The sequence below is a fragment of the Vipera berus genome, assembly GCF_964194415.1.
Source record: "Vipera berus genome assembly, chromosome: 1".
Taxonomy (NCBI): domain Eukaryota; kingdom Metazoa; phylum Chordata; class Lepidosauria; order Squamata; family Viperidae; genus Vipera; species Vipera berus.
In genome coordinates, this window is record NC_138202.1 from 117,622,782 (window position 1) to 117,639,096 (window position 16,315).

The 16,315-nt window shown below is 40.2% G+C and overlaps 1 protein-coding gene across 1 annotated transcript; it reads right to left on the minus strand.

Annotated features, from left to right (window-relative positions):
- Positions 1 to 3,916: 3,916 nt before the first annotated feature.
- On the minus strand, positions 3,917 to 9,002 carry LOC308660700 (ciliary neurotrophic factor-like; the record flags this gene model as incomplete). Its single annotated transcript, XM_081315208.1, has 2 exons — positions 3,917 to 4,518; positions 8,889 to 9,002. 2 exons carry the CDS (start codon positions 9,000 to 9,002, stop codon positions 4,015 to 4,017), a joined length of 618 nt encoding a protein of 205 aa, XP_081171334.1. The 3' UTR covers positions 3,917 to 4,014.
- Positions 9,003 to 16,315: the final 7,313 nt, after the last annotated feature.

Genomic DNA, 16,315 nt, shown 5'->3' on the forward strand with positions numbered 1-16,315 from the left:
TTGCACTTGTCCTGGGTTCTTTATCCACCTCTGTCTCTAGGTTCTATAGCTGGAAATCTTTTCTGAAGGTTGTGGGATCATTTCAAAATCACATGAGAGGCAGTTCTGAAGATGGCAAAAGTGGAACTAAAAATAATATTTTCTCTCTATTTTTTAAAGAGGGAGCTTCAGCAGAATCTGAGCCAAAGAGCCTTTCATTAACAGAAGAGCAAATCTGGATTCAACCCAATGAAAGAACATTAAATATAAATTGTAAGTAGGAAACAGTGCTCTCCACCCCCAAGAGTCCATAGCTTAGATGACCAGAGCTTTTTACAGAAAAATAAATAGAATTATTTGCTCCTCCTCCCCTGTCCCACATGCCCAGCAATATGGGAGCAAGGAGTCTTACCACTGTGCACCAAGCTTTGTACAAAATCTATTCCATTGTACTGATTTTGGATGTTCATCTTCCTGACAACAAAGGGAATATAAATTTAAATCAGTATTTGCAATAAGGACAACTATTCAGAGGGTGGTCTTTCATGCTACTTGGCTTTCTTCATAATCATTATTCCCAGTAGCAAGCAACCCAAAAAATTTAAGGGAATTACACTCCCCAGAAAACTAAATGTTCTTCCAAATTTGGTGGTGGTGGTGGGGAGGCAGACACCATCACCATAACAGATAAAAGAGTTACTCCTTCCTCCAGCAGTCATTCCGTATTGTCCCTGAGCCTTACTACAGTTCTGTATTCTGAAATCTTCTGCTGTAATCTGGCAGGTCTTGTCAAAGAAGGAGCTCCCATTTCCAATATTGCTGAACATTATGGTATAGGGTATTCCAAGCAGTGAGGAGATGCCCTACTTCCCAATGTGTAGTCTCCCAATATGGTGACGCACATCAGAAATAAGTAAAATGGCTAAAGATGACAGCCTAAAAAGCTTTCCACTGTCATGAGATTAAATACATTTTTTTTAAAAAAAAAGAATACATATTCCAGAGAAAGATTTTTTTTCCTCCCAAAACAAAATTGAACGCACAGACAATGCACTTCTTGCTGGCCAGCAAATTAAGCCCGATTAGCTGAGTCATCTTGATGCTCATTCTGTTGCCAGGAAGGACACCTTTCTGTTTGCCCATCAATTGGGTGCCAGCGCTGCAGACTTGCCATGACATAAGCCTGCCCATTGTGTCCTAAAATAACCAGTACATTCCTGTACAGTCAGTAAAGGCCAATCCCTATTTAATCTGTAAATCAGAAGACTTGGGCAATGAAATAGATGGCAAGCTGGAAGTACAATACAAATGCAAAACTGCCATAGCCTTCATAACAGTTCACCCATTCACATTCTTTCTATTCTTCTCTTTTTCTGTCTTTATTTTTGTCACCAAAATGCTTATTTAAGGTTGATTATGTTCATAGAACTGAAGAATTTTGCTTAAAGATTTCTTTTGGCTTATTTTATAAATAAAAAACATACCCACAAAACTATTATAGTTCCCTCTATTAAAAAAAATGTTTTAACTTTGACCATACAAAACAATGTCCATCAGTTTTTGCTCTGCATCAGTGTTGTTACTTATTTAAATTTTTCCTCTTACTCTGGAAAACAATCCTTGGATTACTCTGGCAACAAAATCCTGAGAGATTATCACAAATCCTTCCTACCTTCCACTAGATGCATACATTCAATTCCATAATCTTCCTTTTGGGGAGAGAGAGAGAAAGAGATGGAGTCCCTTCTGCATTTATTTTATGCACTAAATACTCTGGGCCTATATTTATCCAAGGTCACCGAATAGAGATTTCTTCCCCAAACAGAAAGACAGCCCTCAACCCTACACAACATGCTTCCATTGGTTTTTCAGATTTAAGCATGTAGAGGTATAAATACTATAGAATCCTATTTATTTTGTGAGAGTTGTCTCAAACTGATCTGCATATAAACTTACAGAAATGATTTCTTGGGCAAATTCCTTCATACTAAATACCAGAACTTGAAATGATTTAACATCCTTAAAAATACTCTTTTGTGCCCCACCTGAGCATCATGGCCTATTGCTGATGAGAATGGAAAGGAGAGGCCTAAAGAAACATTCCTGAATGTCAGCCTTAGTGGTATTGAGGTATACATTTAGGATAGCTAAATGAAAAGAAAGAAAGAAATGTAACTATGTACTTTGATCATGTTGGCTTCAATAATAGTTTTAATCTGTGCTCTTCCGCCTTACAAAGGACTTTACTTTTTGTTCTTTACCCGCCCTTGAAGTTTCAAAAAACAGAAATTATGTAATGAAAGTAAAAGATGGTTAATCTGAATCCAATTCCTTCCTATTTAATCACAGTTTGTTTAATCATGCTTTATTGACTAATCCACAATTGGTGGGTTCACATGGCTGGCTCAGGAATTCTGGGAGTTGAAGTCCACGAGTCATAAAAGAGCCACGGTGGCCTACCACTGAGTTAGACAAAGCTTATGGCTTTCTCCTTAAGAACACGGAACACCTTACCTTTTTTGGCAAATAAATTTATGGTTATAATTCTATTTCCCATCCCATCTCCTGCATTTTTTTTTTTAAATTCCATTTATATCCCGCCCTTCTCCGAAGACTCAGGGCGGTTTACAAGCTTAGCAGTAGCCTTCATTCTATGTATATGCCTGCTTATTAGGGCTTTCACACACACCCCAAGCGGCATTATTACAAAGTCAGCTTATTGCCCCCAACAATCTGGGTCCTCATTTTTACTGTCAAGGCCTCCTAAATTCAGATTTATACAAAAAAATATAATCCAAAATCAAGTATTTCTTTATTACTCGGGGCAGCAGATGAGTAGAGAGCTGAAACCCCCAAGTGGATTGTCAGGGCATGTAAAACAAAAGAAACAAACAAAAAAAACCCTGACATTTTCCACCCGTCCACACATTGATTAGTCAACTGACCACCAATTATTGAAGAATAGACAGAAGCATGGCTGAAACAGTATTATGGAAAGGGTGGGAAAACAACCCCCTCCCCCTCCCACTGCCCCAGTGTAGGCACAAGGGGAATGTTGCCAAAGATGAGAAGGAGGCAAGCTGCAGCTGTGATGTGGGTTACTATGCCAACAAGCTAATCTGCTGAATAACAATTGGCAGGTGGCAGTGCAGAAGTGATGGGGATAAAAGGTGTGCCTAAAAGTCAGATTTGTCTTCAGTAAGTACTCCTTGCAGTTGCAATTGGCGTGCCAACATTGCCTTGCCAACATTTTCAGAAGGGGTTTGCCATTGCTTTCTCCCCAAGGCTACAAGCGAGTGAGCGGCCCAGCTGGTTTCATGCTTACGTGTAACAGGAGCCTACACCAAAGCGGTTCTTGGTGACAGAGGAGAGAGGTGATAAAAGTGCTCTGCTTTGGGCTCCAGACATGCTAGGTACACCACTGGGCTGAAGTGACATGGGGAGGTTTACAACAGACTACCACATTGATCTCCGTCGCCATACTCGGAAAATCACTGCCCCGAGGCAGTGGTCCTTCAAAGCCACTGTATTTTAATTTTTTTTAATAGGGACTGCTGCTAGTCGTGGTAAAGATCTTATCAAAGAAAAAGGCCACCAGAAGCACATTGATAATAATTTTGCAATGGAAGATGAGGAGTCTTTCCTCCTTGAAGAATCATGGGGAGGAGATTAGTGAATGGTATGTATGAAGCAGAGAACTAGTCTAGGCTGAAACTAGAGAGAGGCAGACAGTTCCTGGCAGAACTCCCAGGAAAAAGGCATCCATTGGAGTGTTAATATAATGAATACTCAACTGGTGCTCAGCCTGCATATAGTTGCAAATAGACCTTATATCTCAACAACACTAGAAGCCTAGAGTCACCATGTAGCACTGGTACTCTTGAAATTCTTTATCACTCGGGAATGGGATGCATATAGACTAATATGGATGGGAGCATTCTCTGCACGCTCAGGCTGGCTGGACTGCTTCAATCTAAATACCACAAATAAGGGAGAGACCTTGTTTTAAAGAAGCTTAAGAATACAACAGAAGCCTTATTTTTCCTGGGCCTGAGTCGGGCTGTCACTCTCAAGTGCGGCGGATGATGCCTGAACTGATGGAGAGATTTTGTGAAGGTCTCGGACTGACCTGACGGTCCATTGGGCAAGCTCCTGTAGCACCTTCATGCCCCTTATTTTCCTTTCAAACAAGCTTTTTCCATCAGGGTTTGTTGTACTTTTTACCTCTTTGGCTGGCATATTGTGCTTCAGCTTTACCATCAGTTCCTCCAGTTGGTTAGCTAAAGCAGAAACTTGCAGCAAAACCGATTGGATAGATTCATGCAAAGCTACATCCTCTGGGGCTAAATCAGTTCTCTGCTCTTCTAAGATTTGATCCAACAGAATCTGAAATGCCCAATAAGCTTGCAAGTTGCTTCCCAGACGTTCATCTTCTGAAATCTCATTCCATTCTTCAACGTCAGCTATAGGTACTCCATCGATCAAATCAACATCGATCAAATCAAGGTTGTAGGGTTGGGCCAGCTCTTGCTTCTCAACCTGAAACAATGGGGAGCAGCAAGAGTGAGGTAGGAGGAGAAGATGATTTTAAATAGTAATTTTATTAAAAATTACAATTGCAACAATAAAAAATAATATTTATTTTATTTATTTTATTTATTTTAATTCCATTTATATCCCGCCCTTCTCCGAAGACTCAGGGCGGCTTTACAAACTTAGCAGTAGCCTTCATTCTATGTATATGCCTGCTTATTAGGGCTTTCACACACACCCCCAAGCGGCATTATTACAAAGTCAGCTTAATTGCCCCCAACAATCTGGGTCCTCATTTTACCTACCTCGGAAGGATGGAAGGCTGAGTCAACCTTGAGCCTGGTGGGACTCGAACCTGCACTAATTGCAGGCAGCTGGTGTTACTTAAGGAGGCATTAGCCCACTGCTCCACCAAGGCTCTTATAATCCTTTTTACAAACTAAAAAATAAATAAACAGAACAAACAAAGGACAGGACATCCAGGGAAGAAATGGTGCACTAGTGGAACTGACAGCTATAGTGGAATGAAGAGCCAGCAAGTATACAGACTCTTCAATAATTCCTCTCTGGACAAGGAGAGGACTTGAGATCAGCCACGTGTGTTCCAGACAGTTGATCCTCATGAGGAGACCCCAAGACAGTAGTCTCTGGTGGGTTTTTAGCACTAGGAGATAAGAGAATAACCATCTAGCTGAAATCACAGCTGGATCTTTGAAAGGACACTGGGTTCCCACAATTCCTTTATAAAACACTTTTGGAAATTACTTGTTAACTTCTTTTCAGCTATTAGGAACTTTTGGATCAACAGGTTTTACAACACAGGTTGAATTTCCATCAGTCCTCAGCAAAATAAGTTTTAAATACAAATATTAAGATTTAAAAAATAATGGTTGAAAAAATAAACCATTTGAAGAGTATCCAAACATCCTAAGATTGCAGTATTAAAATTTGGTGGCAAAATTGCTTATTTATTTATTTATTTATTTATTTATTTATTTATTTATTTATTTATTTATTTATTTATTTATTTATTTATTTATTTATTTACTCATTCATTCATTCATTCGTTCGTTCATTCATTCATTGAATTTCTATATGGCCCATCTCACCTAAATGACTCTGGGTTATTTTTTTTTTTAATTCCATTTATATCCCGTCCTTCTCCGAAGACTCAGGGCGGCTTACAAGCTTAGCAGTAGCCTTCATTCTATGTATATGCCTGCTTGTTAGGGCTTTCACACACACACCCCAAGCGGCATTATTACAAAGTCAGCTTATTGCCCCCAACAATCTGGGTCCTCATTTTACCTACCTCGGAAGGATGGAAGGCTGAGTCAACCTTGAGCCTGGTGGGACTCGAACCTGCACTAATTGCAGGCAGCTGGTGTTACTTAAGGAGGCATTACCCCACTGCTCCACCAAATATATGTAATTGCAGGTCATGTGATTCATGGATGAAAAATAGTAAAATACGAATGGGAATGAAGGCCTCATTCTCACTATTAATTCCCAAAGCCCAAAGAAAATGAACCCCATATTTTCAACTTAACTAGTGAAAGATATACCTGGCCTCCAAGTTAAAAATGGCTTCATGATCCTCTAAGAGCCATAAAGTTTGGGGCAGTTGGTCTGAAATGTTGCATAAACCAAGCCATTATGTTTTACTGTACAGCCAGTAGCTTTATCATTCTGAGATGGTTAACCATCCAAGGATTAATTAGAGCTCAATCAATTTAGCTTCCAAAATTAGCTGAGTCAGCTAAGCACTGCCTCCTGTTGAGGCTATATTCTGAAGGAAAACATTGTTTTTTATTATTTATTAATAATATTTTTAATCTGATCCAATCCTGGAAAAACCTAAACAGCATAACCATAAAACTCCAAACTCCACCACTGCCAGTCCTAAATCTTTGTGAGAACAGAGGAAAGTTAGGCATTGGCCTAGCAAACTAAAATGCATTTTTTTTCTGTTACTGAAACAACAGATGCAATTAAATGAGATCTGATCACAAGAGAGCAATTATTGCCCAACATGCCAAACAACTCAGATGGAACTAAGTCTAAGTCTAATTAATAAAATAGCAATATTAAATACAGAAGTTCCACTGCCTCATTATGAACCACTAGGGGCAAAACACTCATTGAAGTTTCCATGAACTGGAGTGCTTCCCCACATGGCCACTGACTGGAACTGCCCACTCAAATAAGAGCAGAACCATTGTAAAATGGTGCCTCTTACTCCCAAACCTTAGGTGTTCCAAAAGATAAAGTTGGTGGTATTGAAAGCCATGGAAATTTTTAAAAGGACCAAGAAAGGTGTACTAGCCCCATCTAAGTCCCGACATAGGCATTTACTAGGGCAAGGGTCTTCAAACTTGGCCCTTTTATGACTTGTGGACTTCAAGTCCCAGAATTCTTCAGCCAGCATGCCTGGCTGAGGAATTCTGGGAGTTGAAGTCCACAAGTCATAAAAGGGCCAAGTTTGAAGACCCCGCACTAGAGGAACCAATGTTCTTTCTAACACCTGAATCCTGACTAAAGAGGTTCCAAATCATCAATGTCCTGAGCAATCTTCTATAGCACCAAATTCTTTGTGAAAATTGCAGGTTGAAGACTGAACTTTATCAAACATACGTCGGTCCAGGGATAATTTCTACAATAAAGAGGCTCCTACTGTTTCCTTCAAATGAGGCAGCTTTATTCCTTCCCTTGAAGAAGCATCAATTATTTTCCAGAACCAGTTGCTCACATCCTGTCTAGCATCTGGAGAATCTAATACCGTGACATACAATGACAAATTTTTCTTAAAGAAGGGGTCAAGTGGAGGCATCATTACTAGGTACATTTAGTAATATCAATTTTAATTTTCTGCAATCCCAATATCAAAATCAGGCAAACAGAAAAATCACTCTTGTTCCTTTAAGAAACAAGTATTTGTAATAATTAATTCTTTGATGCAGATGGGATTTCATATTTGTAATAATTCTTTGATACAAATGGGATTATTTCACGCTATCTTATCATTTATTTTTGAGATGAGCCTTTGAGGATGGGCAGATGATCCTCATCTTCAGTGAGGAAAGGACTCAACCCCATCCTGTGTGTCTTCAAGAGTGCAATTTGGCATATTTATTGACAAGAGTTCAACCTTGCTAAATTCATCACCTGATCATTGTAGCAAACCTAACTAAAACCAACCCATCCATCCTCTAGGAGTTACAATGGAGATCTCTTTTCATTACCATGCCACCTATTATTTTTGGGATGATGGTTATCTCCCCCAACTTACCATGTGAAATAGGTTTGGTCAAGATGGTCATCAGGGTGTCTGTTAAACTCCCTAAAATAAATATTATGTGGTCATGGTTTAAAAAAAAATCAAGTTATACACATAGTCTCCCACAAGGTGGCCTTCTGGCACATAATTTTATCTCTCCCCCCCCTCCCCATTTCTTTCCTGACAAAGCCAGACCTACCTTCAAATAAATAAAATTAAGCCCTTATTTCATTTCTGCCTTGATCTCCAACAGAAAATAGGTTCTCCATCCCTAAGGCAACAAACTGCAAAACATTCCTTTTGGGAGAAGCACTTTAAGATTTTTGCGCACATGGGTAAATACACACACACACACACACACACACAGAGAGAGAGAGAGAGAGAGAGAGAGAGAGAGAGAGAGGGAGGGAGGGAGGGAGGGAGAGAGAGAGAGAGGGAGGGAGGGAGCTTGATAAGCATGAATTCTTAGACATTTGGAATTTCTTTAATTTATTAGTTATTCTTTAGTAATACACCATTTTACTCTGTGATTTGAATGATTTGTTTTCTGCAGTTCAGCATCCAGTTGGGGGTGGATGACTCTGCCCGTGGGCAGGAAGAGCCAGTATGCACAGCGTTTGTCCATTCCAGTTATATGATTCAGTATACCAATAATTCATCCCCTAATATTAGATAGCTTTTTAAGGGGAGTTGGTGTAAAGAAGAGCTGACGGCAGTCTTCAAATCAAAGGCAAAAAAATACCCAACACAGCAGCACCAGCTTGGTTTGGGAGCTGCACTTAACCACTGGCACCCATTCCCTTCGGGCGTGATGAAAGCTCTTGCTTAGGTATCATCACGCTTGTGTATAAATCATACAATTTCTTGTGTAGGTATTATACAATTTTCTAACGAGTGTGCGCTGTTCATCGATTGATAGCCTTAACAAAATTATTAGGATTTTTTTTTTTACAAAAAAAAAAATTGTGATGGAAGCAACAGCACAACGCTCTCTTCTCTCCAACGACACCCTATTTCTCACCAATTTTGAACCCCCGGCCCTAAAAGACGAATCTTTCTTGCGCGCACACAGAGGAACGCACTCAGCAGAGGAACTCACGTAGCATTCCAAGAGGCTGCTGACATCTGAGCGCATCTTCCTCAGGAGGCGAACGGTGCGATGCCACGACTCCTGGTGTGGAGGGGTCCCGGGCTGCCGCTCCGAGGAAGCCATCGCCCGCAGGGGACAGCAGGAGCTGAGGCGCCGCTCGCACCAGTGAAGCGATCTGGAGCTCCGGAAAAACCTCGCTCAGCTCCTACATTCCAGCCCGAGCGAGAGAATTCCTCACGGGCGCGCCGCACGCGCTCGTTCGCTCGCTCGCCTTCCTTCCCCCGCGGTTTGAGGAGAAACTGCACATTCCAGGCGCGGAGCTTAACCCTCGGAGAGCAACGCGGGCGTTTCGGTCACCTCCTGGCCCTTGTTTGGCCCCCGGCGATTGGCTCGTGCTTTTCTCGGGCTTTGATTGGCTTATAGCCCCGCTAATCCTTGTAATCCGGTCAGTCCTAGAGGAGATCAACCCTGACTGCTCTTTAGAAGGCCAGATCCTGAAGCTAAAACTCAAATACTTTGGCCACCTAATGAGAAGGAAAGACTCACTGGAGAAGAGCCTAATGCTGGGAAAGGTTGAGGGCAATAGAAGAAGGGGACGACAGAGAATGAGGTGGCTGGATGGAGTCACTGAAGCAGTAGGCGTGAGCTTAGATGGACTCCAGAAGATGGTAGAGGACAGGAAGGCCTGGAGGAACATTGTCCATAGGGTCGCGATGGGTCGGACACGACTTCGCAACTAACAACAACAACAACAAATCCTTGTAAATTCAACCCAGGGAAATCTAACCATTACACGACCGGGAGATAAAAAGATTTCAGACGCGTCTCTTCTAAAGCAGGGTTTATTTTCCAGTTGTGAAAAGAAACCACTTCTTTTGGTGTCAATAAACCACTCACCACCTTGGTGTTTTTTTTTTTGGAAAAGATAACATGAGAATCTCTGCTGTTTTAGGTGCAGCCTAATTGATGCTGTTGCAATACAGTATTGGCTTACGTTTCCTCTCCAGTTTCCTGTTTCTTGGCTCAAGACAATTCGGTCGGAATGAAAACAGGGGAGCTGGCGCTTTCTCTCCTTTCAACCAACTCGAAACAATGGTGCTCAGGTGTGGAGTTGAAAAATAAATAGTTTGTTCCATTTTAGACGCTTCTACTTTGCCCATTCAATTTAAAAACCAACGTAAAACATAATTGCTAAAGAACTCCCACCATAACCAACCCAACCTAAAAAAAACAATAGCCAAACCCAGCCCATTGGGCTGTGGGATGTCAGCCTCCTGAGAAATCAAGTTTGGCCACTGGGTCACACACGTTTGGACACGAGGGCTGCCTTGGAAACTAACTGGCCCAAATGTAGCACCTAATACAGTACAGTTATAGAATAACCAGGACACCTGATCCCTTTATTATAGCACACTAGCTGTGTCAAGCCCTGGTTTATAGATCACAATGGCTATTCTAAACAGAACAGATTACGCTGTAGAATATTCTATGAGGTTTGTTTTATGGTGAACCACACTGCCATTTGTTTTAGCTTAACATATTGCTGGAAGGAACACAGCCATTGTCCTTTGTTATAGGTGAGCATATTGTGCAACCCCAGCCCTTCGCTGGTTATTGAGCCATTTCAAGAACAATTCAATGCCATTGATAACTTACAGTGCCATACATTTCCCAGGCTATTTGAAATATGACATTTATCAATCTGAGTTCTAGCAGCTTCTAGATGTAGAGTGAGTGATGTGCTTGTGCAGTCCCTAAAGTCTGAGCTTGAATGCTGAAAATCGGTGACATCTTTTCCCTGCTATTTTCAGATACAAAATTACAATGGCATTTAAGGAAAAGAACTAAACCCCAACTCTCATTAAAGACGTAGAAAACCACAGCTGCGTCCACCCATAGATTAAAAATATTTCCCACTTTGCATCAACATCTCTCCAGTTTCAGAAATTGGGCCACCAAAAAACATTAGGGGAGGTTTTTGTTCACTCTCTTTCCAGAAAGACCACTGCTGGAGGCATGTTTGGTGGAATAGAAGATACAGGATTTGGGTGGTTGTTTTCCAGATATGACTAAATGGCCCAAAGTCTACATTTTTTATGGAAGAATAAGCGTCATCTAGTATTAGTTTTTTTAATCAACTACTTATATATTCTGGAACATTTGCATGGCTAGTGAAGATACAGGTAAAACTCAAAAAATTAGAATATCGTGCAAAAGTTCATTTATTTCAGTAATGCAACTTAAAAGGGGAAACTAATATATGAGATAGACTCATTACAGACAAGCATGGAAGATACGTATTGATAGATTTGTTGCTAGAAGGCAAAAAGACGCTTTTAGTTGGATTGTATGCCCCTAATCAACAACAACAACAGGCTGATTTTTTTAGTTTACTTCATACAAAACTTACCCAGTTGGATTATAAATCTTTTATTTTTATGGGGGACTGGAATGGTGTTTTGGATGTACAGATGGATAAGGCTGGAGCTTTTAAGCGCATTCCAAGTCATGCTAGACTGCCTAAATCTTTTTTTGAAATGAAGGATGACTTGGAATTGCGAGATATTTGGCGTGAGAGACACTTGCGGGAAAAGGATTATACTTTTTATTCTGATAGACATCAATCTTTTTCGAGGATTGATTTTATTTTGGTGACTAATGACTTTTTTTTGAGGACTAAAAAGGTGAAGATTTGTGCAAGAACTATCTCTGATCATAGTCCAGTTTGGTTAGAGATTGATAAGGAGAAAAGAGATAGGCGCTCGTGGCGCGTAAATGAGAATTTGTTTAGAAATCAGAGAAATGTGGAAGAATGCAAACAGCGGATGAAGGATTTTTTTGTAACTAATATGAACAAAGGTACCTCTATGGATATGGTGTGGGATGCTAGCAAGGCATACATGAGAGGGGTGTTGATATATATGAATAACAGACATAGACGTGTTGTGGAAGCTAGGAGGAAAGAACTGGAGAACGAAATAAAGGAAAAAGAAAAGGCTTTGATTTTGAACTCAGAGGATGTGAAGACTAAGGAGGCTATTAAATTGTTAAGAGGACAATTTGATAAATTAATGGCTGACCAAGTGGCAACCAATCTGCGGTTTGCCAGGCATAATACTTTTTGCAACGCTAATAAACCAGGTAGATGGTTAGCTTATAGATTGAGGAAAAAACAAAGGGCTTCTAATATAGACAAGATTGAGCATAAAGGAAGGGTTGTGTTTCAACAGGACCTTATCAAGGACGCTTTTGTGGATTTTTATTCTAAATTATATGCTAAGGAGAAAATTAATGAAAAAGACATTGATATATATCTGGAAAATGCTAGCATCCCGGTTCTTACGCAAGTACAAAAAGAAGGGATTAATCAACTGATCACAGAAGAAGAAATTTTTACAGCAATTAAGGAATTGAAGGTGGATAAAGCACCAGGTACGAATGGCTTGACTGCGGCCTATTACAAAAATTTACAATTAGAAATGATAAAACCGTTAAAGGAACTGTTCCAGACAATTCAGAGGGGGGGAAAGGTGCCACCGTCTTGGAGAACTGCTTTTATTTCTTTGATTCCGAAGGAAGACCAAGATGCTACTCAAGTTAAAAATTATAGACCGATATCGCTTTTAAACACAGATTACAAGATATTTGCTAAGGTTTTGGCTAATAGACTGATGAGGGTTCTGCAACAGGTGATTCATGGGGATCAAACAGGGTTTATTAGTGGTAGGCAAATGAAAAATAATGTGAGGCATATAGTTGATGTGTTAGAGTTTTTGGAAAGGAACAACCAGATTGCTGCGGTGCTAATTTTTTTAGATGCTGAAAAAGCTTTTGATCAATTGAATTGGAAATTTTTGTTGAAAGTTTTAGAAAAAATGGATTTTGGGGAAAAATTTTTACAACCGATTAGGGCATTATATCAAAAACAAACTGCCCGAATTATAGTTAATAATAGCTTGACAGAAGCATGTAATATTGAGAAGGGCACAAGGCAAGGGTGTCCGTTATCGCCCTTGTTATTTGTGTTGACATTAGAGATATTATTGGTTAAAATTCGGAATTCGGAAAAAATTAAGGGGATTCAAATTGGAGATCAGGACTACAGATTGAGAGCATTCGCAGACGATCTGGTTGTTACAGTGACCCAGCCAGAGAACTCTGTTGTGGACCTGATGGAGATAATAACACAATATGGGAAGGTTTCTGGATTTAAGGTTAATGTACAAAAAACAAAAATTTTGGCCAAAAATATGACATCACCGCAAAAGGCCCTCTTAGAAGGATTAACTGGATTTGAGATTGTTAAAAGGGTTAAATATCTGGGGGTGATTTTGTCGCCCTCTAATACAAAGCTATATAAAAATAATTATGAAAAGCTATGGGGGAAAATTCAAAAAGAATTGGAGAGTTGGGAAAAATTGCAATTGTCTTTGTTGGGACGGATTGCAGCAGTAAAAATGAATGTCCTGCCTAAATTTTTATTTCTGTTTCAAATGATACCGATTCTTAAGAAAGATTCTAATCTGGAGGAATGGCAGCGAGGTATCAATAAATTTGTGTGGGCAGGGAAAAAACCACGAGTTAAACTTAAGATTATGCAGGATACTCGTGAGAGAGGTGGCCTTAAATTGCCTAATTTTAAATTATATTATGAAGCTGCTGCATTAGTAGGAATAAGTGACTGGATTAATTTGACGCAAGGGAGGTTATTAAATCTTGAGGGCCATGATTTGTTGTTTGGCTGGCATGCATATTTGTTGTATGATAAGAAGGTAGACAACGTGTTTAGGGTGCATATTTTAAGGCAGGCATTGCTGAGAGTTTGGAAGAAGTATAGACATAAGTTAAGTTGCAAGATACCATTGTGGGCAATTCCAAAACACGCAATAGAAAATATACATGCTGGCTTTAAACATGATGTGACTACGTATAAGGAGATCCTCAGTTTGGAAAGAAATGTTTGGTGTTTGAAATCATATAGCCTCTTGCGAGAAGAGAAGGTTGTTCAAAATTGGTTTCAATACACTCAGTTATGGGCCAGGTGGAAAGAAGACCAGAAAAATGGATTTACAATGACTGATGAAAATTTGATAAAGCAAATTAGAAATCAGGGACCAGCACATATTAAACGGATATATCTTGCATTGATAGAGATTGACTCAGAAACAGAGCTTGTTAAGGATTGTATGATAAAATGGGCCCAAAACATCCAGGAAGTTATCACAATGGACACGTGGGAAAAGATTTGGGTGAGGAACGTGAAATTTACTCAAGCTCAAAATCTAAGAGAGAACTTTTACAAAATGTTTTATAGATGGCATTTAGATCCTAAAAAGCTTGCAAGTATGTATCCGAATTATCAGCCTAAATGTTGGAGGTGTGGTGATGAAGATGCAACATATTTTCACATATGGTGGACATGTAAGAAGGTTAAGGCTTTTTGGATAAAAGTCTGGTGGAATATGCAGAAGATTTTTAAACAGAGGATAAAGTTTTGTCCGCAACTTTTTTTGTTGGGAATAATTGCAGATGCTACAGTTGTGGACACCAAGTTGATGTTGAACTTAATCACGGCGGCAAGACTTTTGATAGGCCAATATTGGAAGAAAGAGGAACTGCCGACCATAGAAGAGTGGACTTTAAAGGTTTCAGACCTGGCAGAGATGGCGAAGATTTCGGCCTATTTGAAAGATCATTCGCAAGAACGCTATATTATGGAATGGACAAAATGGATTGAGTTTATCCAGAACAAGTATAGGGTTAAGAAGTTTTATGTAGCATTTGAATAAGTCTTCTTTCGTTTTTTTTTCTTTTCTTATCTTAGTTTCTTTTTATACATATTCAATATTATTAAGGCTTGTTTTATCCTTTATAAGCTAGAGAGTGATGGATTTTAGAGTTTATAGTTGTTAGTATATGATTGTTTATGATTGCTTTTTACATATATACCTTGTATTTAGCTCTGGGAAGTCGGGGGGGGAGGGGGGGAGGTAGGGGGGGAGGAGGGAGGGGGAAGGGGGGATTTTTAAAGGAAAATTGTATTTTAAAACTTTTCAATAAAAAAAAAAGAGATAGACTCATTACATGCAAAGCAAGATAGTTCAAGCCGTGATTTGTCATAATTGTGATGATTATGGCTTACAGCTCATGAAAACCCCAAATCCACAATCTCAGAAAATTAGAATATTACATGCAAGCAATAAAACAAGGAGTGTACATACAGTAGAACAATATCGGACCTCTGAAAAGTATAAGCATGCATATGTACTCAGTACTTGGTTTGGGCCCCTTTTGCAGCAATTACTGCCTCAATGCGGCGTGGCATGGAAGCTATCAGCCTGTGGCACTGCTGAGGTGTTATGGAAGACAAGGATGCTTCAATAGCGGCCTTCAGCTCTTCTGCATTGTTCGGTCTCATGCCTCTCATCTTTCTCTTGGCAATGCCCCATAGATTCTCTATGGGGTTCAGGTCAGGCGAGTTTGCTGGCCAATCAAGCACAGTAATCCCACGGTCATTGAACCAGGTTTTGCTGCTTTTGGCAGTGTGGGCAGGTGCCAAGTCCTGCTGGAAAATGAAGTCAGCATCCCCATAAAGCTCGTCTGCGGAAGGAAGCATGAAGTGCTCCAAAATCTCCTGGTAGACGGCTGCGTTGACCCTGGACTTAATGAAGCACAGTGGACCAACACCAGCAGATGACATGGCTCCCCAAATCAACACAGACTGTGGAACCTTCACACCGAACTTCAAGCATCTTGCAGTGTGTGCCTCTCCATTCTTCCTCCAGACTCTGGGTCCTTGGTTTCCAAATGAGATGCAAAAGTTGCTCTCATCAGAAAAGAGGACTTTGGACCACTGAGCAACAGACCAGCTCTGTTTTTCTTTAGCCCAGGTAAGATGCTTCTGACGTTGTTTGTTGTTCAGGAGCGGCTTGACAAGAGGCATACGACATTTGAAGCCCATGTCCAGGATCCGTCTGTGTGTGGTGGCTCTTGATGCACTGACTCCAGCCTCAGTCCACTCCTTGTGAAAGTCCCCAACACTTTTGAATGGCCTTTTCCTGACAATCCTTTCCAGGCTGCGGTCATCCCTGCTGCTTGTGCACCTTTTTCTTCCACACTTTCCCCTTCCACATAACTTTCTATTAATGTGCTTTGATACAGCACTTTGGGAACATCCAACTTCTTTTGCAATTACCTTTTGAGGCTTTCCCTCCTTATGGAGGGTGTCAGTGATGGTTTTCTGCACAACTGTCAGGTCAGCAGTCTTCCCCATGATTGTGATTCCTACTGAACCAGACTGAGAGACCATTTAAAGGTTCAGGAACCCTTTGCAGGTGTTATGGCTTAATTAGCTTATTAGAATGTGACACTTTGAGCCTAGAATATTGCACCTTTTCACAATATTCTAATTTTCTGAGATTGTGGATTTGGGGTTT